Source organism: Eumetopias jubatus, unplaced genomic scaffold, assembly GCF_037043125.1.
Source record: "Eumetopias jubatus isolate StellerSeaLion01/CBP00866 unplaced genomic scaffold, mEumJub1_p1.0 scaffold_17, whole genome shotgun sequence".
NCBI classification, from domain to species: Eukaryota; Metazoa; Chordata; class Mammalia; order Carnivora; family Otariidae; genus Eumetopias; species Eumetopias jubatus.
The window spans coordinates 59,484,955-59,497,853 of NW_028274823.1; the positions used below are offsets into that span (position 1 = coordinate 59,484,955).

The following is a 12,899-nucleotide window of genomic DNA, read 5'->3' on the forward strand; positions in this document are numbered from 1 at the left end:
AACTGTGGCAATAGCTTTCCTACTGATCTCCCTGCTCTAGTTCATCCTTCTTGTAATTCTGGGTTATTCTTTCTACAGCATATTTCCATTTCTGTCTCTTGAATATTGCCCAGCTGAAGGACTTTCCTACATCTCCGTGGTTACTTTTGTAAGAACTGCAAGTCAGATATTTTGTGCAGTATCAAGCACAGTTACCTAGCATTCAGTAAATTAATAAGTTGCATTTCTGTCTTCCTATTGTATAGAATTATTTAGGTAAAAATCTTCTCTACCATGTCAGTTCCTGAAGGGTAGAAACTTTTATATATATTTATCACTATAGTGACAACGCTGGTACACACAGAGGGGACCTAGGAGTTTGTTGAATAAACACATGATATGTGCATTTTATTGGATGTACCATAGAAAGAGAAGAAAATTATAGACTTTTTTTAAGATTTTATTTATTTATTTGACAGAAAGTGAGAGTACACAAGCGAGTGGAGCGGCAGAGGAGAAGCAGGCTCCCTACTGAGCAGGGAACCTGATATGGGCTTTATCCCAGGACCCTGGGATCATGACCTGAGCTGAAGGCAGACGCTTAACCAACTGAGCCACCCAGGCGCCCCAAAAATTATAGACTCTTAACTTGATGGCCATGAGTGATATTATAACCAAAATTGTAAAATTTTAAATTATAAGAATGTACATGTTGGGTTTATTACGGTAAAGTCAGTGTGGCCATAAGAGGAAACAAGAATGAGGTTGGAAGAAGTTTTTTCTATTCAGGTCCCAGAGAGAGGGAGTCACATGCCACACAGCCATAGGGGAAAACACTAGCGTAGTTAAGAGGCAGAAGACAAGAGCGCAGGGGAGATCTTAGATCATGGTCTTCTTTGGGATTTCCCCGGGAAAGGCATCCTGGGCAGGATAAACAGTTTGGATGGGCTAATTTGGTTAATTCCTCCAGGCTTTGGTCTGTGGGGTTGGTTTTTAGTTTCCTGGTACCTGGCCCTGGGGTGATTGAGGGTAAGGGAAATATTGGCTTGGTGTGTGAGAGACAAGGAGATAGAGACTGGTGGTATGCCTATGAAAGGCATGCTTGTGAGCAAGTTGTTTTCTTTAGGAATTAGCTAGCCCTGGGAAGGGCCATCTCTTCTGGGGTCTGTAAGCCTCCTGCTCCCCAGATGTCAGCCTCAAGAATACAGAAAACAAGAAAATATAATTAATGTAATTGACCCTTTGATGAATGGATGTCAAATATACAAAGAATCTAAGAAAACAAAAATTCTGGTAGTATATTCCTGAGGGTTCATTCTTGCTTGTCTTAAAAAGAAAGCAAAGCAACTATTTGATATTATATTTATGTTGAGGTCTTTATATATCAACTTCTTTTCAAAGCAGTTAATTTCAGTTGTTCCCAGACATCCAGAAAAGACTTTCTTTTTTAAAAGATTTTATTTATTTATTTATTTAGTGCAGGTAGGGGAGGGAGGGGCAGAGGGAGATGGAGAGAGAGAATCTCAAGAAGACTCCAAGCTGAGCACTGAGCCTGTCGTGGGGCTTGATCTCATGACTCTGAGACCATGACCTGAGCCAAAATCAAGAGTTGGACACTCAACCGGTTGATCTACCCAGGCGCCTCCAGAAAGGACTTTTCTAAAGAAGAAATGTTATGAAGCCCTAAATATAAAATTTTAAGTATATTTTGAAAATATTAAAACATAACCTTGTTGGGGTACCTGGGTGACTCATTCGTTAAGCGTCTGCCTTTGGCTCAGGTCATGATCCCAGGGTCCTGAGATTGAGCCCTGCATCGGGCTCCCTGCTCTGCAGGAAGCCTGCTTCTCCCTCTCCTGCTCCCCCTGCTTGTGTTCCCTCTCTCGCCGTCTCTCTGTCTGATAAATAAATAAAATCTTTAAAAAACAACAACAAAAACATAACCTTGTTATTTAAATATTAACAAAAGGACGGGCAGTTCAATAAATAGGGAAATGTTTATATCTTAGTACCTTTATCTGTGAAGTAGGGATGATGGTACACCTGTCTCATGGTGTTATGAGGATTAAATGAGATTAAATAAAGTGCTTAACACAGTGCCATAAACTCTTTATGTATGCTAACTCTGCACCTGTATGTATAGAATGCATAAAAGGGGTACAAACTTGTAACATCTGTTATAAAGAATTTTGTAATTTAATTCTGTCTCCATAAGAACATTATTTTATTGTGAGCTGTCAGCTAAGACATGTAAATTACTTTATGTTAACTTTAGATTTTATCTGGGAACTCATTAAAATGTTTTGGTGACTACCGATTATACCATTCCAAATTCCTATTGGTGGTAATTTTAGATAATAAACATTTTCATTTAATTTTTGTTTTAGTTTTTACTTTAGATGTTTAGTTTTATTAATTTGTTTTATTATCATTATATGCACTGTATTACAGATCCTTTAAAAAATGTCAGTAAGCAGTAATTTCACTTTAGGAATAGAGAAGTATATGCCTTGAGTGAAGCAGCCTTTTGCTTATAAATCTCTGTAACAAAATTAGCCCTATGGTTATTTAAAGGGGGGGAAAAGCACTCTGAATTATTTATTGGTACCATTCGCTATTCCCAAGTAATTAATGTCTTCATCTTTAAAGTCAAAATCATAAAATGCATCAACTACACATACAGTTCTTTAAACAAAGAACAATAAAAAAAGAAAAAGCCACTTATAGATAACCAGTGTTGACAATTTAGTATTTTTCAGTATTTTCTCTGCATATATGTTAGGGCTGTGTGTGACATATTTTTAAATAAGAATGAGGTTATACAGTACTTTTTAAATTTCATAGTATGGTATTGTGTAAACTTTAAATTTTTAGAGATGGATTTTTTCCATTGCTCTAGTTAGAGTTTTGAGTAATTCAGAGAGAAGGGAAAAGGAAACCTGTATTTATAGCAACTAATGAGGCATGGGAGGACAGGATTGTGAAACTTAAACTCTGGCAGAACTAAACTTTTAGTAAGAAGTTGAAATGGTGTTTTTTAAAATGAGCTATTTAGCAAAGTTTATTCCTTGAGACCTCAGTCTTTTGTTACCAAATTGCTGTGCTTGTTGCTATTCATGACAGTATTGTTTTTTAGACCTTTTTATAAACTTGAATATCAGCAAAGATTTTTGTTCTCTGTATAAAACATTGATAGTTGTTCAGCCTTTGTTGGAATTTATTTATTTTTTTATTAAAAATATGTGTAGAAGTTCATTAAATCATTGACCACATTAAGAGCTAAGATTAATTGTAGACTGGGATCATGGTTGGTAATTGTACTTTGTATACCAGCTAGTCCCTGATTTATGAATGAATTATGTAGGGCCCTCTCCTAGCTTCTGGTAGTTTGCTGTCAGTCTTAGGCATTCCTTCACGTGGTATTCGCCCTGTGTGACTGTGACCAAAATTACCCTTTTGAGGATTAGAGGCCTACCCTACTCCCATATGACCTCATCTTTTTTTTTTTTTTAATTAACATACAATGTATTATTTGTTTCAGAGGTACAAGTCTGTCCCGTATGACTTTAACTTAACTAACTATATCCTCAATGACCCTGTTTCCAAGTAAGGTTGCATTCTGAGTTACTGAGGATTAGGACTTAAACATATACATTTTGGGAGAACACAAATCATCCTAAACAAGATTTTGAGGTCTGTAGGTGAAAGAGAATACAGAGTAACATGATAATGTTCATATTTTCCTTCAAATTAGCAAATTAAAATTCAAAATTTTAGAATTTTGAATAAGAAGCAGCTTTTAAGAGATGCTAGTTGTGAATATGTTACTAATGGTGTTTCTGTAGTATGTATTATCTTTTGTAGTATGTATTATCTGAATCTATTAGATCCAGAAGGCAATACATTCTTTTTTTTTTTTTTGAGAAGACAATGCATTCTTTACTTTTAGTATTTTTTATTTATGAGATTCTCAGAGCATATCATTGATTATATCTTTTTTTAAAACATTTATTTGAGAGAGAAAGCGTGCACATGCGAGTTGGGGGGGGTGCAGAGGAAGGGAATCTTCAAGCTTACTCCCTGTTGAGTGTGGAGCTCGCCCCTCAGGGCTTGATCTGACGACCTGAGCTGAAACCAAGAGTCAGATGCTTCATGGACTGAACCACCCAGGCACCCCTTGATGATTATATCTTAGTATCAGGTTTAAACCTTGGTTAGTAAAAAGACTACTAATAGACCATCTTGTGTATTTTGTGATTGGTTGTCTAAGAAGAAGTGTTTATGTATACTGTTATTAAATCAACCTAGGTCGTAGTCAATTAATACAGGGCATTTTAGGGTCATTCCTGGACACACATATGCAGAGCTGGAAAATAGTTGAGTCTCCTGGTATGCACACTCCCAGCTAAGGTTCAGCAAAACAGTGCTCTGCTTTCTTGTTTCAGCTCTCATACTGTAAACCAGTATCCTTTTTGCAGTACATTTAGTCCCACATATTTTACATTTTTGTACTTTTGTTGGTGATTTCACTGTTTAAAATGGCCTCTTAGTACTGAAGTGCTATCTGGTGTTCTAAGCACAAGAAGGCTGTGATATGCCCTACTAGATAATACATTGAAGCATGAGTTACAGTGCTGATGGCTGTGAATTTAATGTTAGTGAACCAACAATATATATTAATTATAAGATGTCTTTAAGCAGAAACACATTAATTAAACAAGGTTATGTGTTGATCAGTCGTGAAAATGTAATCAGAGGCTTGCAGGAGCCTAACCCTGTATTTTCCCTGGGGGTAGTGTTTCAGTATTCGCTAAATAAGTATTTTTGGTGACTTTATAAAATAACTTTTGGCCAATAATAAGAATTGATTGTATTCTCAGGTAGACTAAAATAAACAGACTAAAATTGTAAGTGGAACAATGGTGGGGTTTCCTAGAAGGATGGTGCCATGAAATAAATCATCAACATTTAACATCGTTTTCTTCATACACGTTGTGCAGAGTTTTGTATTAGTTTTTAAGAAAATAAGTCTCGAGTCACTGTCTTTGTAGCTTTTATTTCTCTTTTGCACAAATGGCAAAATTGAGAATGCAAGATTTTTTATTTCTATCCATAATGACAAAATTGGGAGGAAGATGTTTCACAATTACTAGACAAATCTCAAGGTGAATGTAGATCATGACCGTATGATGATATGAAATTGATCATTTAAGTGAACTCTTTTTTTTTTGAGTTTTTTTTAAAGATTTTATTTATTCATTTGAGAGTGAGCAAGGGAGAGAGAGAGCACAAGCTGGGGGAGGTAGAAGCAGACTCCCTGCTGAGCAGGGAGCCCAACGTGGGGCTCCATCCTTAGAACCCTGGGATCATGACCGGAGGCAAAGGCAGATGCTTATCTGACTGAGCCAACCCGGTACCCCAGAATAAATAAAAGTTTTAAGAAAGATGTTTTTCTGACTAACTTTAGTTTCAGAAATTGCATTAAACATTTATTTTCACAGCCCATCCTTTACAAAGATAGTAAGAAATTTCTGAAGTCCATCTTTGAATTCTTTTGGGATTCACTCTGACTAAGCAACATTTTTAGTTGAGAGAAGCGTTTCTTTGTTTTGCTCACATTCTTTGAGGAGCAAGTGGGTGCTGACTGTCCAGATGTAGGTGTCCTGAATATCAAGGCTGGGCTCTTGCCTTTGGAACCACACTTCTGATTCAAGTCTGCAGAACTCGGAGTCTTTCTCTCTGGTGTCTTCAGGCTGAGCTTGCTCGTAGGAGTGGTAGGACTGCTCCTCAGTGCTGAGAGAAAGCTTCTACTTTTACCATGATGTTTAACTGTTCTGTTGCATGTTTTACAAGTAGTCAACAATACACTTTTGGAGTCTTTGTATTTTTTCACAATTTTTGCTTCTTTAAAACTGAGTGTATAATTTCTTGCCTCTCGGTTAAGAAGTTTTTGTATTTTGGGTGTCAGTTTGGACTTGGGTTTGAGGCGCACTCGAGAATTATCCAAAACCAGCAACTGGAAACAGTATGGACATGTTCCTTCAAAAGTTATGTTATCATAGGAGATAGCGGGCCTGGCCCGGGCAGCTATCGTGTAGTTGCCACGCCGCAGCCTCAAGGTGGTGCTTCTGCCTCATCGTTACCGCCACCTCCACGCCGCTAAGACGAGCGACAAGAGGAGTTAAGTGAACTCTTTAAACAAATTTTAACAATTTGTTTTAACAGACTGTGTAAACAGTTTACACAAATGAGTCTGGAGATAATCTACATGAATTCTTTTCACAAATTCAAGAATTGATGAATATATTTCTTAGGTCCCAAAGGAAATAGGATGTTTTTATCCAGTTAGTTATTGAATAGGAAGGATTTTATCATGTAACATTTTGCAGCAAGAACCTGGATCTATTCTGTATTGTTAAAAGGATGTGCAGCAGTATTCTTCTTTTACAGTGTTTGTGCAACAAAATTTATTTGACACAGTTAGTTTATGAACAAATGCTGAAGTCAGATATACATCCAGAGGTAATTGGGAGGAAATAGATGATGTTGAAAAACTGTCATTAGCTTGAACATTTTAATTGGTTTTTATAAGTCTAAAAGAGACTGTATTTACATGTGTGGAGTAAAGATGATGGCCTTTTCCTCCTTACTAAAATGATGCACCACTAGTTTTCAAAAATACTGCATTTTAACAATGTAAGTGTAAGGCCAACCAGAAGTAATGATGATCTAGGACTTATTAGAGATGTATTTAGAATATATCTGCTATCAGTATTTACAAGATAGATATGTTACATCTCTCTTGTTCTTTATCTTTACTGTTTTTGCTCCTGTCTCTGAATAATGTATTTTTTTTCTTTCTCAAGGCAATCTCCACCACTTGTTTTCTTTGCCCTTTTGTGCCTCCCCAAACTAAATGTTCTTGTGAGCCATAAATACTGATAGGAACAGAGTGTACTTTTCTCAACTTTTTATAAGCATTTGAAGCATAAAAAAAGGTGGAAAGAATAACACAATGACCAACAGTTAACACCACATATTTTATCTGTTGTATATTTTTTTAAAGAGATAACTGTATGATCATGTGCCATTATTAAAACTTTAGCATCAAGTTTAACATCATACGTTCATAATTCCAACATTTTCTTGTAGCCTCTCTTTGTTAAAGGAATCAACTGGTTAATGGGCTTGCTTGGCAACTTTTCTTTTGCTTTCTGTCCTCTAACATATATTCATACTTACCCTAATTCAAGTGAATTTAATTCCCACTTATTCCTTCTTTTTCTCTATTATAACTTGGCTTTGAAAGGCAAATGTAGCTTGATGATTAAAACTTAATAGCATAGTACCTGGTACATGGTAAATAAATGTTAGCTGTTGGGTTTGGTATGCATTCTGTTTTCTTTCTCACACATGGAATCATTGAGTTGGGCTTCTAGTGAATTTTTTTTGTTTTACTGGGTTCATTTATTCCTCCTTCATTCTTGCTTATCATTGACTCTTTTTTGGTGATCTTGTTTTAAGCATTCAACCATCTAATTTCATTAGATGTGAAATGTTGCAGTATACCACTGATCTGACTTTCTAGTATACTAGGGATGGGGGTAGGGTTGAGGCTATTTGTTTTGATGAGCCATTGGGAAAAACTTAAGTAATTTTAAAGATTTGTACAAGAAGTTATGAGTTTTGTGTGTTTGTTGTCTGAGAAGCCTATATTAAATGCTATTCCCGGGACATAAAACTGTTATTATGTTTCTTTAATAATGTATTTCTGAAGTTGTTATCCATTCTCAAAATAGGTATCTCAGTAATTTGATGGGACAAAAATTCTGCAAGAACCAAGATTATTTGTCTTGAGTTTTTAGTATGTAGAAAAAAATTAAAGAGTTCACATCAGTTTTAAAATGAAAATGTTGGTTTAACAAATGGCTTTAACTATTTTCTCTGATGTATTTAATTTTTATTTTTTTGTTTGGAATAGACAATATATGCACATGGTTCAAAAATCAGTAAATACACATTGGGAAGTTTTCCCCTTACATTTGACTACTGTATTTCCCCCTCTACCTGCATCACCTATAAATATGTTTATTAGTTTTTTTGTATATCATTTCAAAATTTCTTTATGTGGATCTAAGTAAGTATGAATATACTTATTCTTACCTCTTATACAAAAGTAGCAAATCGTATAGTATTCCACATCTTGATGTTTTTTTTTCTCTTTGCTAATATACCCTTGAGGTCTTTCTATATCAGTATGTAGAGTTTCCTCATTATTATTATTTTGTTTGTGGAGCATAGTATTCTAGTGTGTAGATGGAATCCTTTGTTGATGGATATTTGGAATATTTCGAGTCTTTTATTATATACAGTGCTGCAAATATAATACACACATTCACGCATACAAACAGAAACACATACACACATGTGTATTTGTACTCTACCTTCCTGGGTTCTCTAGCTGGACTTGTCTAGACAAAGGGTAGATTAACAAGAGAAAAACAAAACAAGTTTATTAACACATGCGTTGAGCTTACACATGGGACCTCAACACGTGTTAATAAACTTGTAATGAGTAATTCAGGTGGTAGAATATGGGCTTACAGAGAACAAAAGAACAGTAAATTTTTTAAAAAGATTTTTTATTTATTCATAAAAGAGAGAGAGGCAGAGGGAGAAGCAGGCTCCCCGCTGAGCAGGGAGCCTGATGCGGGACTCAATCCCAGGACCCTGGGATCATGACCTGAGCCAAAGGCAGACGCTTAACCGTCTGAGCCAGCCAGGTGCCCAAGAACAGTAAATTTTTAGAGAAGTAACAGCAAAAAGGATTGAGTTTTGGGGTGGCAAATTGTGGGAAGGTAAATAGGTGGGGAAACTAACGGAAGATAAGGGCTAGTTAGGAAAGTTTGTTATGTAGGTTTTCCTGGTGCCATCTCTGAGCTGATAAGGGTTTAGAGTTGTCTCTGGTGATTAACTTCTGTTCTTCCTGGTAGAGAGGGAAGCAGTGGACACCTTTATATTTTTATGTCCTGCTTTTAGGCAAATAGGGAGAGGGCAGAGAGCTTTTCCTGTATCTATTTCTACTTAATGTTTTTGAGCTCAAAATAATCCTGTGCCAAAGTACTTAGGTGTATCTGTAGGATATTTTCGTGGAAATGGAATTCCAGAAGGTAAATGCATATGTTTTGTTAGGTATTGCCACATTCCTCTCCATAGAGAGTGTTCTGTTTCTCAGTTCTATTATCAGGATATAAGAGTGCTTTTTTCTCCAACAGATTATTACCAAACTTTTGGATTTTTATGAAAAATAGTATCTTGGTGTGTGTTTTATTTTAATCATAAGCTTTTTAAATTAATAAACTATTTTTTAGAGTGGCTTTAGGTTCACCGCAAAATTTAGCGGAGTACAGAGTTCCCATATATCTCATCCCCACACATGCACAATCTCCCCCACTATCCACAGCCTATCCACAGTGGTACATTTACCACCATTAACGAACCTACATTGACATCATCCGAAGTCCATGGTTTCATTAGGGTTCACTCTTTGTGTTGTACAATCTATGGGTTTTGACAAATGCCTAATGACATGTAGTATTGTACAGAATAGTAATGATATCATACAGAATAGTTTTATTTACTACCCTAAAATACTCTGTGCTTTGTCTAATCATCCCTCTCTTCCCCCTAACCTCCAGCACCCACTAAACTTTTTACTGTCTTCAAAGTTTTGCCTTTTCCAGAAAGTCATGTATTTGGAAACATACAGAGTGTAACCTTTTCAGATTGGCTTCTTTTACTTAGTAATATGCATTTAAGTGTCCTCCATGTCTTTTCATGGCTTGATAGCTTATTCCTTTTTATTGCTGAATAATAGTCTATCATCTGGATGTATCACGGTTTATTCACTATTAAAGGACATCTCGGTTGCTTCCAAGTTTTAGCAATTGTGACTAAAGTTGCTGTAAACATCTTTATGTAGTTTTTTGTGTTGACATAAGTTTTCAGCTCCTTTGGGTGAATATCAAGGAGTGTGATTACTTGATCATACAATAAGAGTATGTTTAGTTTTGTAAGAAACTACCAAACTGTCTTCAAAAGTGGCTCTATCCTTTTACATGCCCACCAGCAGTGAATGAGAGTTTCTGTTGCTCTCTATCCTTTCCAGCAATTTGGGCCATTTTAATAAGGTGTATAGTGATATCTCATTTTAATTTGAAATTCCCTGATGACATATAAAGTAGAACATCCTTTCATAGGCTTACTTGCCATCTGTGTGTCTTCCTTGGTGAGGTGTCTGTTCACTTCTTTTGCCTATTTTTTAATTGGGCTGTTTATTTTCTTATTGTTGAGTTTTAAGAGTTTGTGTATATTTTGGATAATAGTCCTTTATTAGGGCTATCTTTTGCAGATATTTTCTCCCATTCTGTGGCTTTTCCTCTCATTCTCTTGATAAATGTAAACTTTGATGCTTAAAGGTTAACCCATATGGAAAAGTATAAAATTATAAGTGGTTTTATAAATTTTCTAAGTGAACATATTATTGGCTTCCAAATGTAGTTTGGATTTGCAGTTCTCTCATCAATGAAGTTGAGCATCTTTTCATTATGATAAAGGGCCATTTCTGTTTCTTTTTCTGTGAACTATCAGTTGACATCTTTTGTCCATTTTTCATTGAATTACTGGTCTTTTTTTTTTTTCCCCAACTACATCTTTAAAAATTGGGGAGATTATTTCTTTGAGGTATGAATAACATTTTTTCCCCTGTTTTTCCTATTAGTCTTTTCACTTTGTTTTTAGTTTGTTTTGGTGTAAGAATTTTTCAAATGGCTACATGGAAATCTCTTCCTCTTTCTTCAGCTGATGATTTAGTGTTTAAGTGTTACTGTCTTCCAGAATTCTTCCTAGTATCTTTGAAGGTTTTAAAAGTATCTCATGTTCCCATGGTGCCTTTTGTTATCTTTATCTTAGCATTTAATCACAGTCCTTATCTCACCTGTTTTTCTGTAGACCGTAAACCCTTTGAGGGCTAGAAATGTTTTATTCTCATTGTGACTCCAGTCTTTGGAGCAGAAGGGTATATGGTAAATACTAGTGTTTGTTATGAATGATTATTGTTTCTTTGTTTCTTGGATTTTGGTGCCTTTGATTTTATAGCCATTGCTATCTAATTTAAGTACTCTTCACTAGCTGTTGAACTGACCAGTCTTACTCATTTGTCTTGTCATCTTGTCATTTTCTGCTCTTTACTATATTTCCTTTGAGGATAGTCTTGGAGATACATTGACTTATTTCTGGGGCCTGTGTGAAAGAGAACAGATCTTTTGAGTGTTTTACTTCTTTATTCATAATTAAGATTTATGATAATGTTTTGATGTAAATAAATGACATCATACTTGTAAGTCCTTTTTCTTGATTTTTTTGGGGAGGACAATGTGTTATATCTTGTTCTCTTTGTTTGCTTGTTTTGTATATTCCTACAATATAATTTCATTAAAAACATATACACAAAATATATACAGATAGCAAAAGATTAGTATAATGAACTTCCACATACTGTTCACCAGCTTCACGAGTTACTAACTCATAGTACTTTAAGGTAAGTACTTTAAATAATATCATTAAAGTTGTATAGATTCTTAGAGGCTATCTAGGGCTAACCTCCCACCCCAAAATGCAGGGTAGTAATCCAGATAGAATGTGAATTTCTCTAACCATAGGGATTTAAACTTTTTTGATGCAGTTGGTTTCTTTACTGAACAGCTGCATTTCTACATTGAGCTAAAGTGTGCTTCAGAAGAAACCCTGATTGATTCAGTTTAACAGCTCTTCAGCATGAGGCTTTCAGTTTATTGAAGACAGAAATTATAATTTTATTAGTAAGCTAAAAAAAGGTTCATTTCAAATGGCATCTTAAAAAAAAACATGTAGTAGTAGAGTAGTAAACTGATAGATGTTACACATCTTAAGGAGACTAAGGAAACAATTTCACTTTCTTTGCTGGTGTGTCAGTGGCTACTGACGATCTAATGAAGGACCAGTATTTTAAATTATTTTCTGGTTTAAAACTTGAATATATTTTAACCACATATGGGGTTTTTATGTCTTTGATAAGGCAGTCCATAAACTAAAACCTGTTCGTTATGGTTACATTGCCTTTCAGTTCCCTCCTCAGCATATCTAGTAGATGCTTTATTTATGAGATCTGTAAAGAATTTGCTTTTCTATCAGAAATTGCCAATTCAGATTATTAATTTCAGAATCACTCCATAGTAGTATATGTCAATTATGATTTCATTATTAAATAATTTGGCCCAGGATATTTAAATTATTCCCTTTTCAGCTGGACTCTTCTGTTACTGGTAATGGCTTTGAATGAAGAGCACTTTCTGAGAGAAACTTTATAAACCTTTAACTTCTTCCCCAAAATGTTCAAGTCACTTAATATTTTGAGTTGCTTATGCCCTAGGATGTATATCTGTATTTACCACAATGAGAATTTTATATGGCACATACTTGTTAAATTTTTCAGAGTAACTATAGTGTTTTACTTAGTCTGTATTTTATCATTTTCTTAAGCTTTTTTTTTGCACAAGATGAAGACTGTTTTATTCTCATTGGTAGTTCAAAACTAGAATGTAATGTCTCTCTTCTTGGTTTCTGTAGAGCAGGTTGTTGCCCTGGATGCCCAAAATATCGTAGCTGTTTCATGTGGAGAAGCTCATACATTAGCACTAAATGACAAGGGCCAGGTGTATGCGTGGGGTCTCGATTCTGATGGACAGCTTGGCCTGCTAGGATCAGAGGAATGTATCAGAGTACCCAGGTAACAAAGGTGACCAAAAAGAGGTCTTTAACAATCTTTTATAATAAATTTGTTTTCTAAATTATTCTGCTTACTGTGGGCAAGTAAGAGGTGA

At 35.3% G+C, this 12,899-nt stretch overlaps 1 protein-coding gene and 1 pseudogene across 3 annotated transcripts in view; one reads left to right on the top strand and one right to left on the bottom strand.

Moving 5' to 3' along the window:
• The window catches only part of HERC4 (HECT and RLD domain containing E3 ubiquitin protein ligase 4), a 131,328-nt gene that overhangs the window by 15,555 nt on the left and 102,874 nt on the right, over nt 1–12,899 (top strand). For all 3 annotated transcript variants that reach the window (XM_088019910.1, XM_028109495.2, XM_028109497.2), the window contains one exon: nt 12,646–12,805. In XM_088019910.1, coding sequence (XP_087876036.1) covers nt 12,646–12,805 — 160 coding nt within the window. The remainder of the gene's footprint in view (nt 1–12,645; nt 12,806–12,899) is intronic.
• On the bottom strand, nt 5,442–6,116 carry LOC114214084 (ribonuclease MRP subunit p24 pseudogene; annotated as a pseudogene).